This window comes from Felis catus, chromosome X (assembly GCF_018350175.1).
Source record: "Felis catus isolate Fca126 chromosome X, F.catus_Fca126_mat1.0, whole genome shotgun sequence".
NCBI lineage: Eukaryota > Metazoa > Chordata > Mammalia > Carnivora > Felidae > Felis > Felis catus.
Window position 1 is genome coordinate 100470010 of NC_058386.1, and position 15206 is coordinate 100485215.

The 15206-nt window shown below is 48.0% G+C and overlaps 1 protein-coding gene across 7 annotated transcripts in view; it reads left to right on the top strand.

The window, feature by feature from the left end:
- The first annotated feature begins 535 nt into the window (after positions 1–535).
- GRIA3 (glutamate ionotropic receptor AMPA type subunit 3) overlaps positions 536–15206 on the top strand; it is a 266792-nt gene continuing 252121 nt past the window's right edge. For 2 of the 7 annotated variants that reach the window (XM_019824237.3, XR_002152751.3), the window contains exons 1-2: positions 1189–1479; positions 2663–2821. In XM_019824237.3, coding sequence (XP_019679796.1) covers positions 1371–1479; positions 2663–2821 — 268 coding nt within the window. In that variant the 5' untranslated portion in view covers positions 1189–1370. Of the gene's footprint in view, positions 672–741; positions 1099–1187; positions 1480–2662; positions 2822–15206 lie in introns of those variants that run through there. The other 5 variants (XM_019824236.2, XM_023249377.2, XM_023249378.2 and 2 more) reach the window with 5 other exon arrangements.

A 15206-nucleotide genomic window follows, 5' to 3' on the forward strand; every position in this document is an offset into this window, starting at 1 on the left:
TGGGGTCATGGGGCAGGGGCCCAGGCTGCTTTGTCCAGAGGCTACAGCAAGGCAGCAAAGTAGCTGGGGACAGTTTCCCCCAACCTTAACTTCCAATCCTCACCCTTACCCTAGCTCATTCCCACACCTCTCTCCTGCTTTGGCCGGTGGGACTGAGCGTCCTTTTCATTAACCTTTTAGTTACCACTCCACGCACACACTTTTCTACAACCCCCAAAGCAGTCAGCCCCACACTGCCCATCACTGCCCTCTCCCCGCCGCAATCCCAGCTCTGCACTTGGGCAAGGGGAGATACTCGCCTCTCAGGGCCGTGGGAGTGGAAGGGGGGTTGTTCACTCGCCCTCGGAGCTCTGCTGTAAAAACTGAGCGGCAGGGACCAGGCATGCGCAGCAAATTCGGGCGCATTGTGATGGGAACTGCCTCTCCGAGTCTCTACAAAGACTCCGGAGTAACCACTAACGGCCCCCCCAAGACCCCCCTTCTTAAAGACAGACACACAAACGCAGAGGCAATGCAGCTTTTCTTTCTTTTTTTTGAAGGGCCAGTTGCCGCTTGAAAGGCTAGTTCCACGTGAAGACTAGTGGATTTCTATCGATCCCATCTCCGGTGTTGACAAACGCCAGCGCCGAGGCTTTGCAGTCCGGGGCTGCAGTTTGCAGTGGAGCTAAGCGGTGTGCGGCTTTAATTCCACGTCAGATCAACTTTGATCAATATCCCCCTACCGGCCCAATTGGAAGAGCCCAATTCACCGGCGCTGAGCCTTTTCGCTCTTTCCTTCTTTTTTCCCCTCTTTAGACCCACCATCTTCTGGGGGAAGAAAAGTCTCGGATTTTCTTTAGAATTTCTTTTCTTTCTTTCTCTCTCTCTCTTTTGTTTCTTTGGGTTTTGTTTTGTTTTGTTTTGTTTCTCGGTGTTCTGTCTTTTTTGTTTTGTTTGGTGTTTTAGGTTTTTATTCTCTCTCTGCCTCTCATTCTCTCTCTCTCTCTCTCTCTCTCTCTCTCTCTCTCTCTCGTAGTGATAGGGAGAGAGATCGCTTTGGCGAACAGAGCTTGCAGCCAATGAACCCGCCTTCCAGATTGGTGTGAAGACAGAAGTGAGGTGGGGGGCGGGGAGGGGGTGTGAGAGAGCCTGGGAGCGAGAGGGAGCAAGAAAGGGAGAGAGAGCGAGATTCAGAGAGAGAGAGAGAGAGAGAGAGAGAGAGAGGAGGCGGTGGAGGAGGAGGACTAGTGTGGGGTGGAAAGGAAGAGTGAGCGAGAGCAAGTTGAGGGGAGGGGGTGTAAGAGCCGGCGAATTCTTTTTCTTTTTCTATTATTATTTTGACGACTCCTGAGTTGCGCCCATGCTCTTGTCAGCTCCGTTTTAGGCGTAGCATGGCCAGGCAGAAGAAAATGGGGCAAAACGTGCTCCGGGCGGTCTTCCTTTTAGTCCTGGGGCTTTTGGGTCATTCTCACGGAGGATTCCCCAACACCATCAGCATCGGTAAGCGAGAGCAAGCCGCCGGCCGGGCCGGGCTCCCCTGCACCCGAGACCCCTGCCCTGGCGGGGCTGCCGCGGCCGCGGGTCCCGGTCCTGCACGGCCCGGGGAGGGGACCGGGGCCGGGGACCGGACAGGATCGGAGGGCACCTGAGCCCCCGGAGAGCCGGCGGGTGTGGGGAGTGGCGGGGACGGGAGAGGGGTCTCCTGGGGCTGGGGGTGGGAGCGGTGGGCTGCCGCGTTTTGCGAGCCGAGCGGAGCAGGGGAGGCACGCAGGAGGCCGGGAGGCTGCAAAGGGGCGAAGAGTCGCGGCTTTTCGGCTGGCTGCTCTGGACTTTGCCATGGCGTGCGTGCCGCGGCTGGAAGTTGTCCCAGGGTGATGCCGCCTGTCTGGCCGCGCCAGGGCGCCCCGTCCCGCCTGTCCGCCTCCCGGAGACTGACCGGCGCTGGGGGAGCTGGAAGCCCACCCTGGAGCGCCCGGACCACGGGCGGCCGCCGGGGCCGGTGGCGGATGGGGTAGGAGGCGGGGGCTGAGGCGAGGAGCGGGCGGCGAAGTCACGCAGACCACGAATTCATGAATTGCCGCTGTGTCTGGCTGGAGCCCGGCTCCTGGGCGCTGGGAGAGAGTTCTCTCGGCTTCTGTCTTGGATTTACAAGTCCGGAAGTTAGAATTGTTGCCATTACTGAACCAGACCCCTGTATTGTCCTGGGGGAGGGGGGGGGATGGCTATGGGGAACAGGACGGGGCAGCACGGGGAATGGAATTGTTTTTCTTCCCAATCCTTCCCGTTGCACCAGGAAAAGATGAACCAGCTTGTGGAGATGGGCGTCGGGGTAGGAGGTGGGGCGGGGGGGAGAGAAGTGGAGAGGAAGCTACTGCCTGGGAAAAAACCAAGTCCCGATGTTGGTTCCGTCGTCCGACTCCAAAGCAGCCCCTTCTCCCGTCTGTCCCCTTTCCCCCTTCTCCCAGCCTCTTCTTTTCCTCTTCAAGTCAGGAGGAAAACCAGGTTTCTCTTGGCCAAAATTTGAGTTCACAAGAGTCTAGAAAGACACACAGGTTGAAAATCAATAATCACCGCACAGCCCGGTACCATTGAGAGATATCGCCTGTCTGTAGCGCTCCCCAATTTCTAACCGGTCCTGGGGGGGGGGGTGCACAAGCCAAATCTCGGTTCCTTTTGCTTATAGGTGGACTTTTCATGAGAAACACGGTGCAGGAGCACAGCGCTTTCCGCTTTGCCGTGCAGTTATACAACACCAACCAGAACACCACGGAGAAGCCCTTCCATTTGAATTACCACGTAGATCACTTGGATTCTTCCAATAGTTTTTCTGTGACTAATGCTTGTAAGTAGATCTGCTTTTCCTCCCTTTGGGACCTTGGGGACCGCATTTGTATTTTGCTTGTGGGACTTGGGGTCTGCGTGTGTGCTGGGGGTGGTGGTGATTGCCTCAGTAGACGTTGTCCGGGCCCTAGTCAATCCAGGTTTCATGCGACCTAAATCAACTCCATAGGATCCTGCTGAGGGACTTGAGGTAGGGCACAAAACTCTGTTGTGAATAATGTCAGATGCGAAAGTTTTATTCCCACCCCCCCCCCAAACTGGCGTTCCCTCCTCCACACCCTCCCCCTCCCCTCTTTAGGCTGGAAAAATAAAGAAAAAATAGCATGGCTGTTCAGGGAGATTTCTTCAGATGGGATGAAAATAAAAAGAAACCTCTTGATTGAGTTAATTCAGGATGTACATTACTTGACTGTTAAAGCTAGAGCCTGGCTGTAGGAACGAGCTGAATTTGACAATCGCCTAATATTTAGGAGCCAAATATGAGAAATTCTGCAAACAAGTGACCTTGAGGCACAGATCAGGCTGGGTTCCCTGGCCTCTTTCTGTCCTATAATATCACCTCTCTTACTGTGAGAGCTCTGATAGGAACTGATAAGACAACAAACTCATTACAAGTGATGAACGCCTGGCAAACGGAGGGGAAGGGAGAAGACAGTGCTCAGCTTACTATTTGGAAAGCTACTTCTGTCTCCCCTAGTGTTGTTCACCCCCTGATTCTTAAGGCCCACACAGTTTTTAGAGCAAAAGGTGGAGGGGGCATACAGCTGAAAACCTGAATATGAAAAGAGAGGAATTTCATCAGCCCCAAAGCTGTTTCTGAAATATCTAGCTGTGCTCTGTGATTGTCCCTCTGGAAAGGGGACATTTTGAGAGGCAAAACCATGGGATCCCAAATGACCAATAGCCTGTTGGACACAGTTTTTTTCTTGAATGGAATGTTTTATGGGAAAGACTGATGGTTCTTCATCTAAGCTGATTTTACAAAGTTTTCACAACAGTGAGGTTGATGATGGCATAAATATGTTTTGCTTTTATGGCTGGCGTAGTTTGGCATTTGGAATTTTTGAATTTTATTTTAAGAGAGAAATGGTATTTGGTTGGTTGGGTGAAACTTTGTATATAACTTCCTTCAAATTCTTGTGTCTCAAAGGATGTGTCGCTTCCAAAAACTGTTGTAAGGGTCACCAAGGGCACAGGTTCCTTGGGTTTGAAGACTTAGGTCAAGGGGATGGGGTGAGGTACTTTGAAGAAATGTGACACTTATCAGCTTTAAGAAAATTTTAGCTGAAGGTACAGATCCTTATATGAACATGTTCTGAGATACTCTGTATTTGACATTCATTGGCTTTCCGACATTGACAAAAATAGGAACTTATTAATTCCAGCTAAGTGTGAAAGTTACAAAATGTCTGTCTATACTTTGCATCTTATTTCAGTAATCCCAGCCTGTCGCTACAGCACTTACAACACACATCTGACTCTTAATCCTGCAGCACTGTGATCTTGTCAAGAGGCTGAATCTCAAATGCAGCTTCCTAAGTATCAATTAGAACAGATTTAAAGCCAAATACATAAAACTAGCAGGATTTACTATTAATAATGAATAATATTTACTTCAACTCACTTTAGTGTCTTTCCACTGATGAGGACTGGGATAAGAGTGCCAATTGACTTCTTAGGAATGATTGATTTCCAAGGTTTTTGGTCCTGTTTTTCTATGGTCCAATCAGATTGACACCCACCTGCCAAAGGCCATGGAACCCTACCAGGGAGCAATAATGAAGTGATCCTTGCCCTGTGAACAGCTCGGTTTGAGAACAATCTAGGCACTAAGTCATTCATATTCATATCAGTGTCGAGGTGCACTGATGTCTTAACCTCTCAGGCAATAAAGGAACAACCATGGGGTAGGAAAAGAAACAGAGTGACCCCCGTAGTCCCCAAATCCACAGCACTTCCGTTTATAAGCTTACAAGGCTAGGTTATGTGGGATAGTGGGTGTGGCTCACTGGACAACAAGAAAGACAAAACAAAAAAGTGACCTTGCTCTTAGTTATGCCAAATACACATATATGCACACAAAGACACACACACAGGAGAAATATCCAGAAACCTGTGATGTGTACCCAGCTGCCTGTTGCACTCTCAGACTTTACAGCTCAGAAGACAGAGGAGGAAAGCTACCATCTTCTCTGGTCCCTGAAACAGTTCCTCTCTGAATGTCACAATCATTGAATGGGGGCCAGATCTCAAAGCTGTCTCCGGGCAGCTGCTGCCTAGAAGCTTAGTATGAGAAAGAGGACTAGTCCAACCACAGGCAGATAGTCTCTGAATGCTGAAAACAAGCATTTCAAGGGGCCTTGGAATCCCTGGAGGTGTATCTCATCCCCCCCCAACCCTGGCCCGTGGCCTTAATTGTTCTTTTTCTCATGGAAATAGAAATACTGGCATAACAATACTAGTTCAGTATCGGGGCCTGGCAGGGACCCCAGGTTCCAGTCTTCCAACTGACCGCACTATTGTACGCAGGAGAAACCCCTAGCTTTTTTATCCTGCCCCTTCCTGGAGACCTAGGAAGAATTCAAGTAAATCTCTGATGAGTCCAAATCTGGTCAGCCACCTCTCCTATCTGGTTCACTATGGAACAGGATGGCAAAAATTAAAGGAACTTGTCCCTGTCCCCATTCAGAATTCCTAGTTTCAGCCTATCCTAGCACTAGAATTGATTTCTTCCCATGATAGTCCCTTCATCCCCAATCGTTGGTCAGGCACACACTTTCCAGGGCAGAGGTATGCAGGTAAACACTCAGAGAATAAACAAAGGGTAATGTTTTCTGGATGTGTCCCTCCTCTCCTCTCTCCCTCTGCATCCCCTCCCCCAATGTTTCCAGGAGGCTTCCTTGCAATGAGTCCCAGGCATCAGTTAAAGACTATTCTTCACCAGTAACCAATTTTTTTTTGCATCACCCCCAAGAGGTTTACTTAAGACAGACTCCAACTTCGCTCTATGTCTTAAGAAGCCAATAAAAGCCTCTTTGGCTTTGAAGGGTGGTTCATTTGGGGTCTCAGTTCAGAGGTGAATTGAAGTGTATACAAGAGCCTCCTCTGTTTTGGAGAACATGTTCCCATTTCATAGGAATTCATCGAGTTTGCAGTCTTATTTTTCAGTGTAGCTAGATGACCCCAGAAAGAGGGATGGTGTGAAAATCATGATTTCAGGGTACGTGCATTCAAACGCACAAACAGGGGCACCCTCACACCCAATCAGTATATATGAAAAGAGATGTGCACACACATTGTAAGTTACATGTCTGTTCTTTAAAAACCAAATTTGATCGTTCTAGGGCTTTGGGGGATGTGGTAATACCAAGGGAGGGCCACGTCTCATTTGCGTAGCTTTGCTGCCCCGGTTCCTTGGAACCGCCCCCGATTCCCTTGAAGTCCCCTCCTGTGTCTTGCTGCTGTGCACTTGTGGTGTGCTCCACACGACATCGCCCCAGCCTCTGCAGTGTCAGCTCATTAGCACACAGATCTCATATTCCCTCTCCGCACTGTCATTGCAAAAATTGCTGTTGTACACCTTTACAGCCAACAAATGTGCTCGTGGATTACGCACTGTTTGCAAGAAGCAAGGAAAAGGCAAATGTAACCTTAAAGGTTATTCACCACGGAATTGTGCTCTAAACGCATTGGCTTAAATAAAAATCTGTTGATGGAGGCGCAATAGTGATAGTGGGACTTGGGAGCGCAGGCTCTAATGGAGCCCCAGGCAAAATCCCTTTGGCTGCCTAAATCTAACTCATCAGCTGCAAATTTTTATTCCATTAATTTTTTCTCCCCAAGCCCTGTGAAATATACCTGCTGAGAGCATGCTCCTTTCATAACTGAGCGCGTTTCGCTACCAAGTGTACTTAGCTGAGACAGGTTTCCGTCTCTTTGCCCACAGAGTCACAATCTAATTATCTAATTATTCTAATTGCCAGGATCCATTTAACTGTTTAGGTCCGTTTGGGAAGGCAACGTGTCCCCTGATCTGATTCTCTGCTCTTTGGTGGGGTCTGTTTTGTTTTCGTGTTGGTCTTTATTCTCTGGAACCAGGGCGAAGACCTGCTCCAGTCCTCAAACAGATCTTCATTATACTAACCAATGTCGACCGCCCCAGCTCTACCTCCCACCCCTAGTTCCCCCTCTTTGCTGCTGTCCCTGTCCTCTGTCTGCTGGCCAGTCTTCAGTAAGCTCACTGGCTTAGCTCACCTCTCCGCCCCTCTGGCCAGCTGGCTTAGCCCACTGAAGCACGGAGAGGTCGCCTCCGTGGTGCCAGTCAAAGACTTAAGTCACCTTCTCACAAGGTTTATTATGGGTTTTTTTTTTTAATCTATTTTTTATGTGGAGAGGAGGGAGGAAGGTGATGCTGTTCATTTGGGCCATAAAAATAGATGGCAGTCAGCAGGCTGTAAAGGTGAGTTTCCAGCAAAGTGTACCACCTCCCCTAGAAGGCAGCTTCCTGTTGATCTACCAAGTGGGGGGGGGGACGGACAGGAAGCCTTTAAGAGGAAAGAACAAAGAAAACTATTGTTCTCTCTCTGCGCTCACAGCCAAAGGAGCCACGGGTTTTCTTCCTCTCAGCAAATTTAACTTTTTTCCTTAAAATGAAAACTAGTTTTCCACATCCCCCACTTCGGCCTCTAGCTGAGGTTTCTTTAAACCTGCCTTTCCATCCCCAGCTCCCCAAGATTGAATGAGAATAGTGGGGGGCTGGTTGGGATTTTTATTCTCTGTTTTTGGCTCCTGATGTATTTATTTCAAGATGTCATTATTATGGGTAGGCACAGGTGATTGGCTGCTTTTATTTTAACAGACTGGAAAATAAATGAAGCCACCCAAGCGTTGTTATCAGTCTTCTTTTGTGGATAAGAGATTTGTCATTTTTATATGGTGGGTGAAAGGATTAAAAGACAGCATGGATTTTCAGAGAGGGCCAGAATTTTAGAAGATAGAATTCGTAACTTTGGGGGAGAGCGTAAACATGCTTGTCCAGATGATTTAACTTTGAACTTCTTAGCCTGAGACTACAGAGCTATCTGAAGGGCCTTTCACACAACTTTCTGTCTTCTCTGAGGGTCAGGAATATATCTACCTACTTTTACCTGGTCCGTCACAGTAAATCCCGTGTTGAGTTTGTTCCTCTGGCTTTGATACTTTGGATCTGATTAGACAAAATGTCCGCAGGAGGGTGCAGTTAAAACCCTAGGTGGGGGCGCTGGGTGTTCTTCAGCAAGAGCGTAGGAGTTGTGCAGACGCAAAAGGAACCCCCTGCTCGGGAAGTGTCTGGGCTCCAGACGTAGAGCTACAAATAGCCTCAGCCTGTGTGTGGGATGAGCCTTGAGCTAGGGCAGCACCCCCCCACCTCCGAAAAGGGGTTAGTACTTAGCAAAAGGTGAACACAAGACCGAATTTGTCCTGTTTCACACTTCTGCCTTTTCTTCTCTTGCCATAATCTCCCCATCCTGCTCTGTGTGCCTAGCCCACACCATTTTGACAGTCCCCGGGTGGGCCCTGATTCTGGCAGCCCATCCCCAATAAACTTACCTAGCGACAGTTCTCCGCTCCGGACTTTTCCAGACCCAATGCTCCTTCTCTGTCAGAATATCTCTGTTCTTGATCCATCCTGTTCAGGGCCTGTACTCTAGGGGTGACAGCATTTTATCTAATACAGGAATCTAGCTGAAAGTGGCTGATAAGGGGTTAGTATACCTAACAGGGGAATATTTGCTGTAAAACCAGAGACTATGGGAACCATAATGCCTCAGTTTCGAGGAACGAAAGATACTCACATGGGCGTGTTTCTGGACATGATGCACGGGGTGGCTCTTCACTCTACCCAAAGCAAAGATCAGCTGGCCCTGGTCATGGAAGACCTATGTGCAGACTTGCACATAGTAGGTTCGGTGTAAGTACACCCATGGCACGGGGCAGGTGCAGCTTCAGCATGTTGAACTTGGCCTTGGGGAGCAGCCACGGTTCGTAAGGATTCATTTTATTAAAGAAGTAAATATATATAGCCTTTTTCATGTCAACCATACCTCAATTAAATGGTCTGAAAAAGGGTAAACTTTTTATATGTACTACCAAAAGAAAAAAAAAGGAGGCTGCTGTAGAATCCAAAGGTGCCTGCGTGGGCACTGCCAGGAGATGTGCCCGCATGAAACGGAGGTCCGAGGAGGGGAGAGAGGTGGTGAGGAGGCCGAAAAGTCTCATCCTGCAAGTTGCCTTTCCCTGGGATGGCACGTGGAATGCCACGATTACACAGCAGCATCCCCCTCACAGACGCGAAGTGGTAGCTCTGGAGGGAGGTGGAGAGGAAACACAGCGGGTAATGACCCCTTAACCCTGTGACACACGGTTCGGTCTAGAACAGCACTTCTCAACCTTTCGTGTATGCACCAGTCACCTGGGAATCTTGTTAAAATGAAGCTCCTGATTCAGTAGTAGGTCCCCGGTGGGGTCCTCTAAGAATTCGCATTTCTAGCAGACTCCGAGGGAATGCCAATGCTGCCGGGACTCAAACCACTTTGAGTAAAAAGAGACCAGAGCAGGGAGACTGTGATTACCCAAGAAAAAAGGGTCTGGCAGACAAGCTCTTACTCAGATCTGTTCCTCTTTGCCTTCCAAAGAAGGTTCTGTAAGGGACGCAGCTGGCCCATTCTGGCTCCGGGATGTCCCTATCATACTCCCAACAACCCTGTGTCCGTTTCAGCCATGTCTATAGGCGGCAGGATTAGATGTCTGATGAGAGCGTCTACATAGAGTTGCTTTTTGTGGGGATTTGGAAGATACTGGAAGGCAGGCTGAGAGAGGAGACAGCTCATGAGCCAGGATGACAGAGTCTTGGCTCCTTGCCACACCCCAGAGTGTCCCTTTTAAGAAGCAACCTGCCCGAGAGAGTTAAGGCTGGCATGCAGTTACAACTGCCTTTCCACTTTGCTTCTCTGGGTCTGCTCTTCAGCTGTCTGACTTCCTTCAACGGGGTGAGAATCCAGAAGTACACCACAACCCGAATTCTGCCCGGTTCCCTAACAACTTGAAAAATCGACTTCATTTTTGAGGCTGGTGCCAAGACCACATGGCGAGGTAGAGGGCAGGAAAGGGAAGTGATGTCACTTTCCAACATATCTAAGCTGAGGGCTGTTCCAGGGAAGTCACAGGAAGCTTACTCAGTGTCATTTGAAGACTGCCAAATTTTACCCCAAATATTGCCCCCCTTCAGCAGTCTGCCATTAGTCTGAAATTCCACAAATTCATTCATTTGCGTCACCGCACTTAGGCCTGTGCAAGCATACTATCCGAAAGTGAATGACTTAAATCCTTATCAGCCATTAGTATTTCAACCAGAATTCTTTGATCAGGTTACCACCTATTATTACCTGGCAGAATCCTTAGAGGAGGTTTTCCAAGACAGATAAGTGAACCAAAACAAGGCTCCTTCCCAAGAAAGTGGGGCATCAAATGGATGGTGGGCATTCAGGGGGCACTGAGATAGTCTTGAAGATGAGGAAAAGTCCCTCAAATACACTTCACCTATTTTGCAACATTTGACTTTCTCCATGGATAAATTCTGGTAGTTTACTCCCTAAGATTTTTTAGTTGCCTTTGACCCTTCAAGTCGCACCCTTTTGATAGTGGTGGGTCTGTCGTCTCTTTCACGAATGGTTGTTTGCTGCAACAGATGATCTCAGCCTCTAGATTCCCCACAATTACTGTGGGATATTTTCGGAAGTAAAACCAGTTTGTGATGAGGGATGGTGAGGATTTTAAAAACCCTTTTAAAAATGCTGCAATCAAAAATAGTTCCCTTTCAATTATCCATGATTGGCTGATCTACCTTGCCAATTACTCATTGCAACGGGGGCCTCATTCTTGCAGCTGCCCAGAAAGGGATCAGGCTACCAGCAATGAATGAGACAGGAAGGGATCCGAACCCAGCTTGCAGAGGAGTAATTGTGCCCACGTGGGTGTGGGTCTCTGAGTGGGTGAACACCTTTATACATGTAAGGTAGAAAGGCTGCCAACATCCACAGTCAGCCAGAACCGGTTACAGATTCTCAAATATTCTTCTATTTCACGATTTCCAAAGCTACTTGTTGGTTAGCTTAAAACAGTATTTCTTGAGTTGGACCACTTGCATCAGAATCACCAGAGATGCTTTTTAAACATACGGTTTGCTAGGTCACATTCCAGATGTTTTAAATTAGAAAATATGAAGATAGGCCTTTTTTAAAAAACAAAACAAAACAAAACAAAACACAAGCTCTATGGGTGATTCTAAAGGACACTCAGTTTGGGAATCACTAGTTTAATTAGCCCTCGTAGCATAAACAGAGACCTATGGATTCAGATAGCACATTTGTTGAGGACCCACTAAGCACCAGGCTCTTAGGTTCAGGCACGTTCACATACGTTACTTCTGTGAGTAAGTGAGGGGCTGTTGGCCCACGCAAGCGTTAGCGAGAGGCTCTTGGGTTGGAAATCCAAACTTGAAAGGACTCCAACTAGCCTCAAGTCACGGTCTCTGAGGTAAACAAAGCAAAACTGCTCTTTGCAATGGTTTTCTTTTCGACAGTGCTGCCGTCCCATAAACTAGATGTCATGGCAGATGCCAGCCCGTGTGTTCAAAAGCAGATGTACCGCGGTTTATATGTTATTCATTGTGCTATCCTTGCTATCAACAAATCTAAAACCAGGGCTATCATTACACTAATAATAATAACTATCATTCACGGAACCCATACCATGTAGACGACATGGCATTAAGCCTTCTACCTGCCTGACCTCATGGAATCATCACGACATGGCTAGAAAGGAGATACTCTCACCTTCATTTTAGCGAAGAGGAATCAGGTGGTTCACAGTCTACATAAGCAACTGGCTTCAGGTGACACAGGTAGCTAATTAGTGAAGCCAGGATTCTAGCCGAGGTATTTCTGCCTCTGGAGCCTGGACTCCATTTCAGCTGGGGTGGGAACCTCAGATGATTACAGGGGCCAGGTGGATGGCACAAATGTGTAAATTGGGCCAGGTGTGGCATGGTGGGGCCTGTGGCAATCTGGACAGTCCATGTCCTTACCTGAAGACGCTCCTATCCAATTTTTTAAAAAACTGGGGACCAGCAAAACTGGGCGAAGGTGAGTCTCTGCCCCCTGCACTACACTATCCCCCTTCCTCTAGCTCCAAAGTTATTCGTTGAGGGAAGTTCTATTAACTCATAGTTAAAAGTACTGAGAAAACCAGGAGCACCTGGGTGGCTCAGTGAAGCGTCCAAATTAGCTCAGGTCATGATCTCAGTGCGTGAGTTCAAGCCCCACAGCGGGCTCTGTGCTGATGGCTCAGAGCCCAGAGCCTGCTTCGTTCTGTGTCTCCCTCTCTCTCTCTCTGCCCCTCCCTCACTCGCTCATGCTCTCTGTCTCTCTCTCTCTGTCTCTCTCAAAAATAAATAAACAAGACATTAAAATTTTTTTAAAAAAGGTACTGAGAAATCCAGAAAATCTCTTTCTCACAAAAAACCTAGTTGACCATCTCCTCTTAGCGTGACGTCAAGATACCTCAATATGCCAGAACTTTCTCTCTTCTGTGCACATACTTACGGTCCTATGTGCATATACTGTATATCCAGTGGCCTTTCACGGTTGACCAACCTTGACTAAGCTTCCTCCAGGCAATGCTGAGGCCTGCAGCAAGAGCAGATAGCTCGCGCAGGGTCATTGCCAAGTGCTCCGCCGGTCAGAAAGGCACTCCGCCGGTCAGGAGGTGCTATAGGGGAAACGGCTTAGATTCTGCCAATGCAAATCCCAGGTCCACAAACGGGAGGTCACCGGGTCAAGGGGGGCTCTGCCAACAATCACCCAGCGTAGGAGCTTCCCATACACCCCAAGACAGAGGCTTGCTAACTTTAGACCTGGGTCCAAACTAGAGACGTATAGTTCGTTGTGTGGAGCCGTAAGTTGACCTAAGCCAATCAGATCACTCAAATCATTAGGTATGTTTTGTCGGATATCAGTAGCTTGCAATAGTTAGAGCGAGCGCTATAGGTCTTCTCCCCATAACCTCACTATCAGATTTAAAAGTAAGCCTCAGACAAAATTCTGTTTCTCATTAAAATAATAGCAGGCAGGCATAAAAATAATTGGACAGCCTCTTCTGTAGGCTCAGTCAAGTCCAGCTGCCTCTCCTGTTAGGTGCTCCAACAGCACCTTGCACGGAGGTTCACCTGGGGCAGACAAACAATATTCTAGTGGCGGGTTGCAGGTACCCAAGAATCCTCATTAGCGGCTGCCCCCAGGACTACTTATGAATTAAGTCCAGGGTACCATTTGTAAGGAAGAACACTATAGAGCTTGTTAGATTCTTATGTCTTCTTTCTGCTGGTTCGGGAACACCTCTGCCATATTTCTAGCCGATCAACATATATTGAACACCACTGAGGTCACCAATGAGAAATTTAATGTTAATTTTAAAAGCCTCTGGTGTTCATTAGAGATAAAGATACCCGAAGTGCTTGTAGAACTACTTCTTGACTGGAATTTTCAAATGCTAGATAACCACACCTGCACTGTGTATTTTCCGGTAAGAGTAACTGACCCCCTTAAGGGTGTAGACTCAGACTAAATAGCCCACATCTACACCACACAATTGATGTTGAAGTCTTATAGAGTAAATTACAGAAAACCTAACATTTGAGATACCATATTTCTTATGGCCTTTGGAAAGGAGTGTATGCTGTAGGGGGATTAGCAGTGTAACTCTCGGGTTGTGGTTTTTATCATTGGTAAAATGGGGAGGTTCTTCTGGATGATCTCTAAGGAGGCTTCCATTTTTGACATCCTATCATTCAGTCTTGTCTAATTTCTAGAAATTAGTCACAGTCTTCTAGTCACAGTCTCACTGACATTTCTTACCTAGGTAAGATCATCCAGAATGAAGCCCCTCAAATTCTTTGTCTACATCTAGAAATTTCTCTTTATATTGATCTATTTTCTGGCTTTACAGGACTGCCATAAAACTATTAAATCCTTGAACCCAAACCAATAGAACCAAAACCAGTGCTTCTAGCCAGTGGTGGCCTCTCCTTGCTTACCATCTCACCTCTTCCACTTACTAGCTGTGAGACCTTGGGGCAAGTTCACTCAACTCCGCTGTGCCTCAGATTTCCCGGTTATAAAATGGGGGTAGTAATAGTCTTCACCTCATAGGGTTGTGGAGAGTGTCAAAATGAGACACTTTGTAAGTCCATATAAAGTACTTCAAATAGTGCCTGGCATATACTGGGTATTATTATTATCAACATAATCATGAGTTTAAAATCCTTTGAACGTTTAGTCCTGAAAACAGAAACCTCTTATGACCTCGTGTCCCTTGACGGACCAGATTTCCTTCCTGAACAGCCACCCCAGTCTGAGCCTTTCTATAGTGCTCAGCTCTTCCCAGAACCCAAAATTATGTTTTCCTGCCAAGAAAGCCATCACAGCACCCCTTCAGATCACTAGCCCCCCACCGTGACCCACTGCATCCCTCCACCACGCATCCGGACTTGCCCGTCCAGTGCGTCTCTGGGGAGCGGCAGCTACTCAGAGGCTCTGTGGTCAAAGAACTCAGAGATGCATTTTTCTGCATAATCTACAGACTAAGGGTCCAAGGGAAGACCTGGAGTCTTTTTTTCCCAAACGAATGGGATTCTTTGCCTCCAAGTCCATCTACTTCCAATCACAAAGATGAGTCATCCTTTCTGCTCTTTTGTGACGACGCGCATTGTGCGAACAGGACACAAGTAGTCCCCCTGACTTTCCAAAGGCCCAGGAGGCATCCATGAGTCTCTCAGAAGGAAACACGTGGGCCACTCTCCCAGGGGGCTGGCGCTTCAGCCAGGCCCTAAAGCTTCTCTTAGACACGGGGCTGCCCGCTGAGGGATTCAAGGAAAAGCAGCAAGGAACTGCTCAGGGCCTTCTTGGAGGGAGCCCCTTCATATCCTTGGGCACTGTTGGCCCATCGTTGGGTGAGATTTCTCCAAGGGTCTCAGAGACCAGAGCCCCAGGAACTGAGGAGAGAGGCCCTCCATACAGCCCTTTCTTTTCTAAAGCGGGCAGTGTCCTGGCACGCATGCATCATATTCCTCTTGCCATAGTCCTTCCTACTTCCTGGTGACACTTAGCATTTGCTAATCCTTTTAGCCTAATCCTTTTAGTCCCTTGCCATCCAGATGATGACAGCTCAGTGGTGACCCACTTCTGGCACATCTCTGAGTCTAGTCAGCCCTTTGAGTAAAGATCACTCAAAGCCCTTTGCGTCCACTTTGCGCAAGGGTTCCTCAGGGTGCCCTTTGACCCCTTTGACCT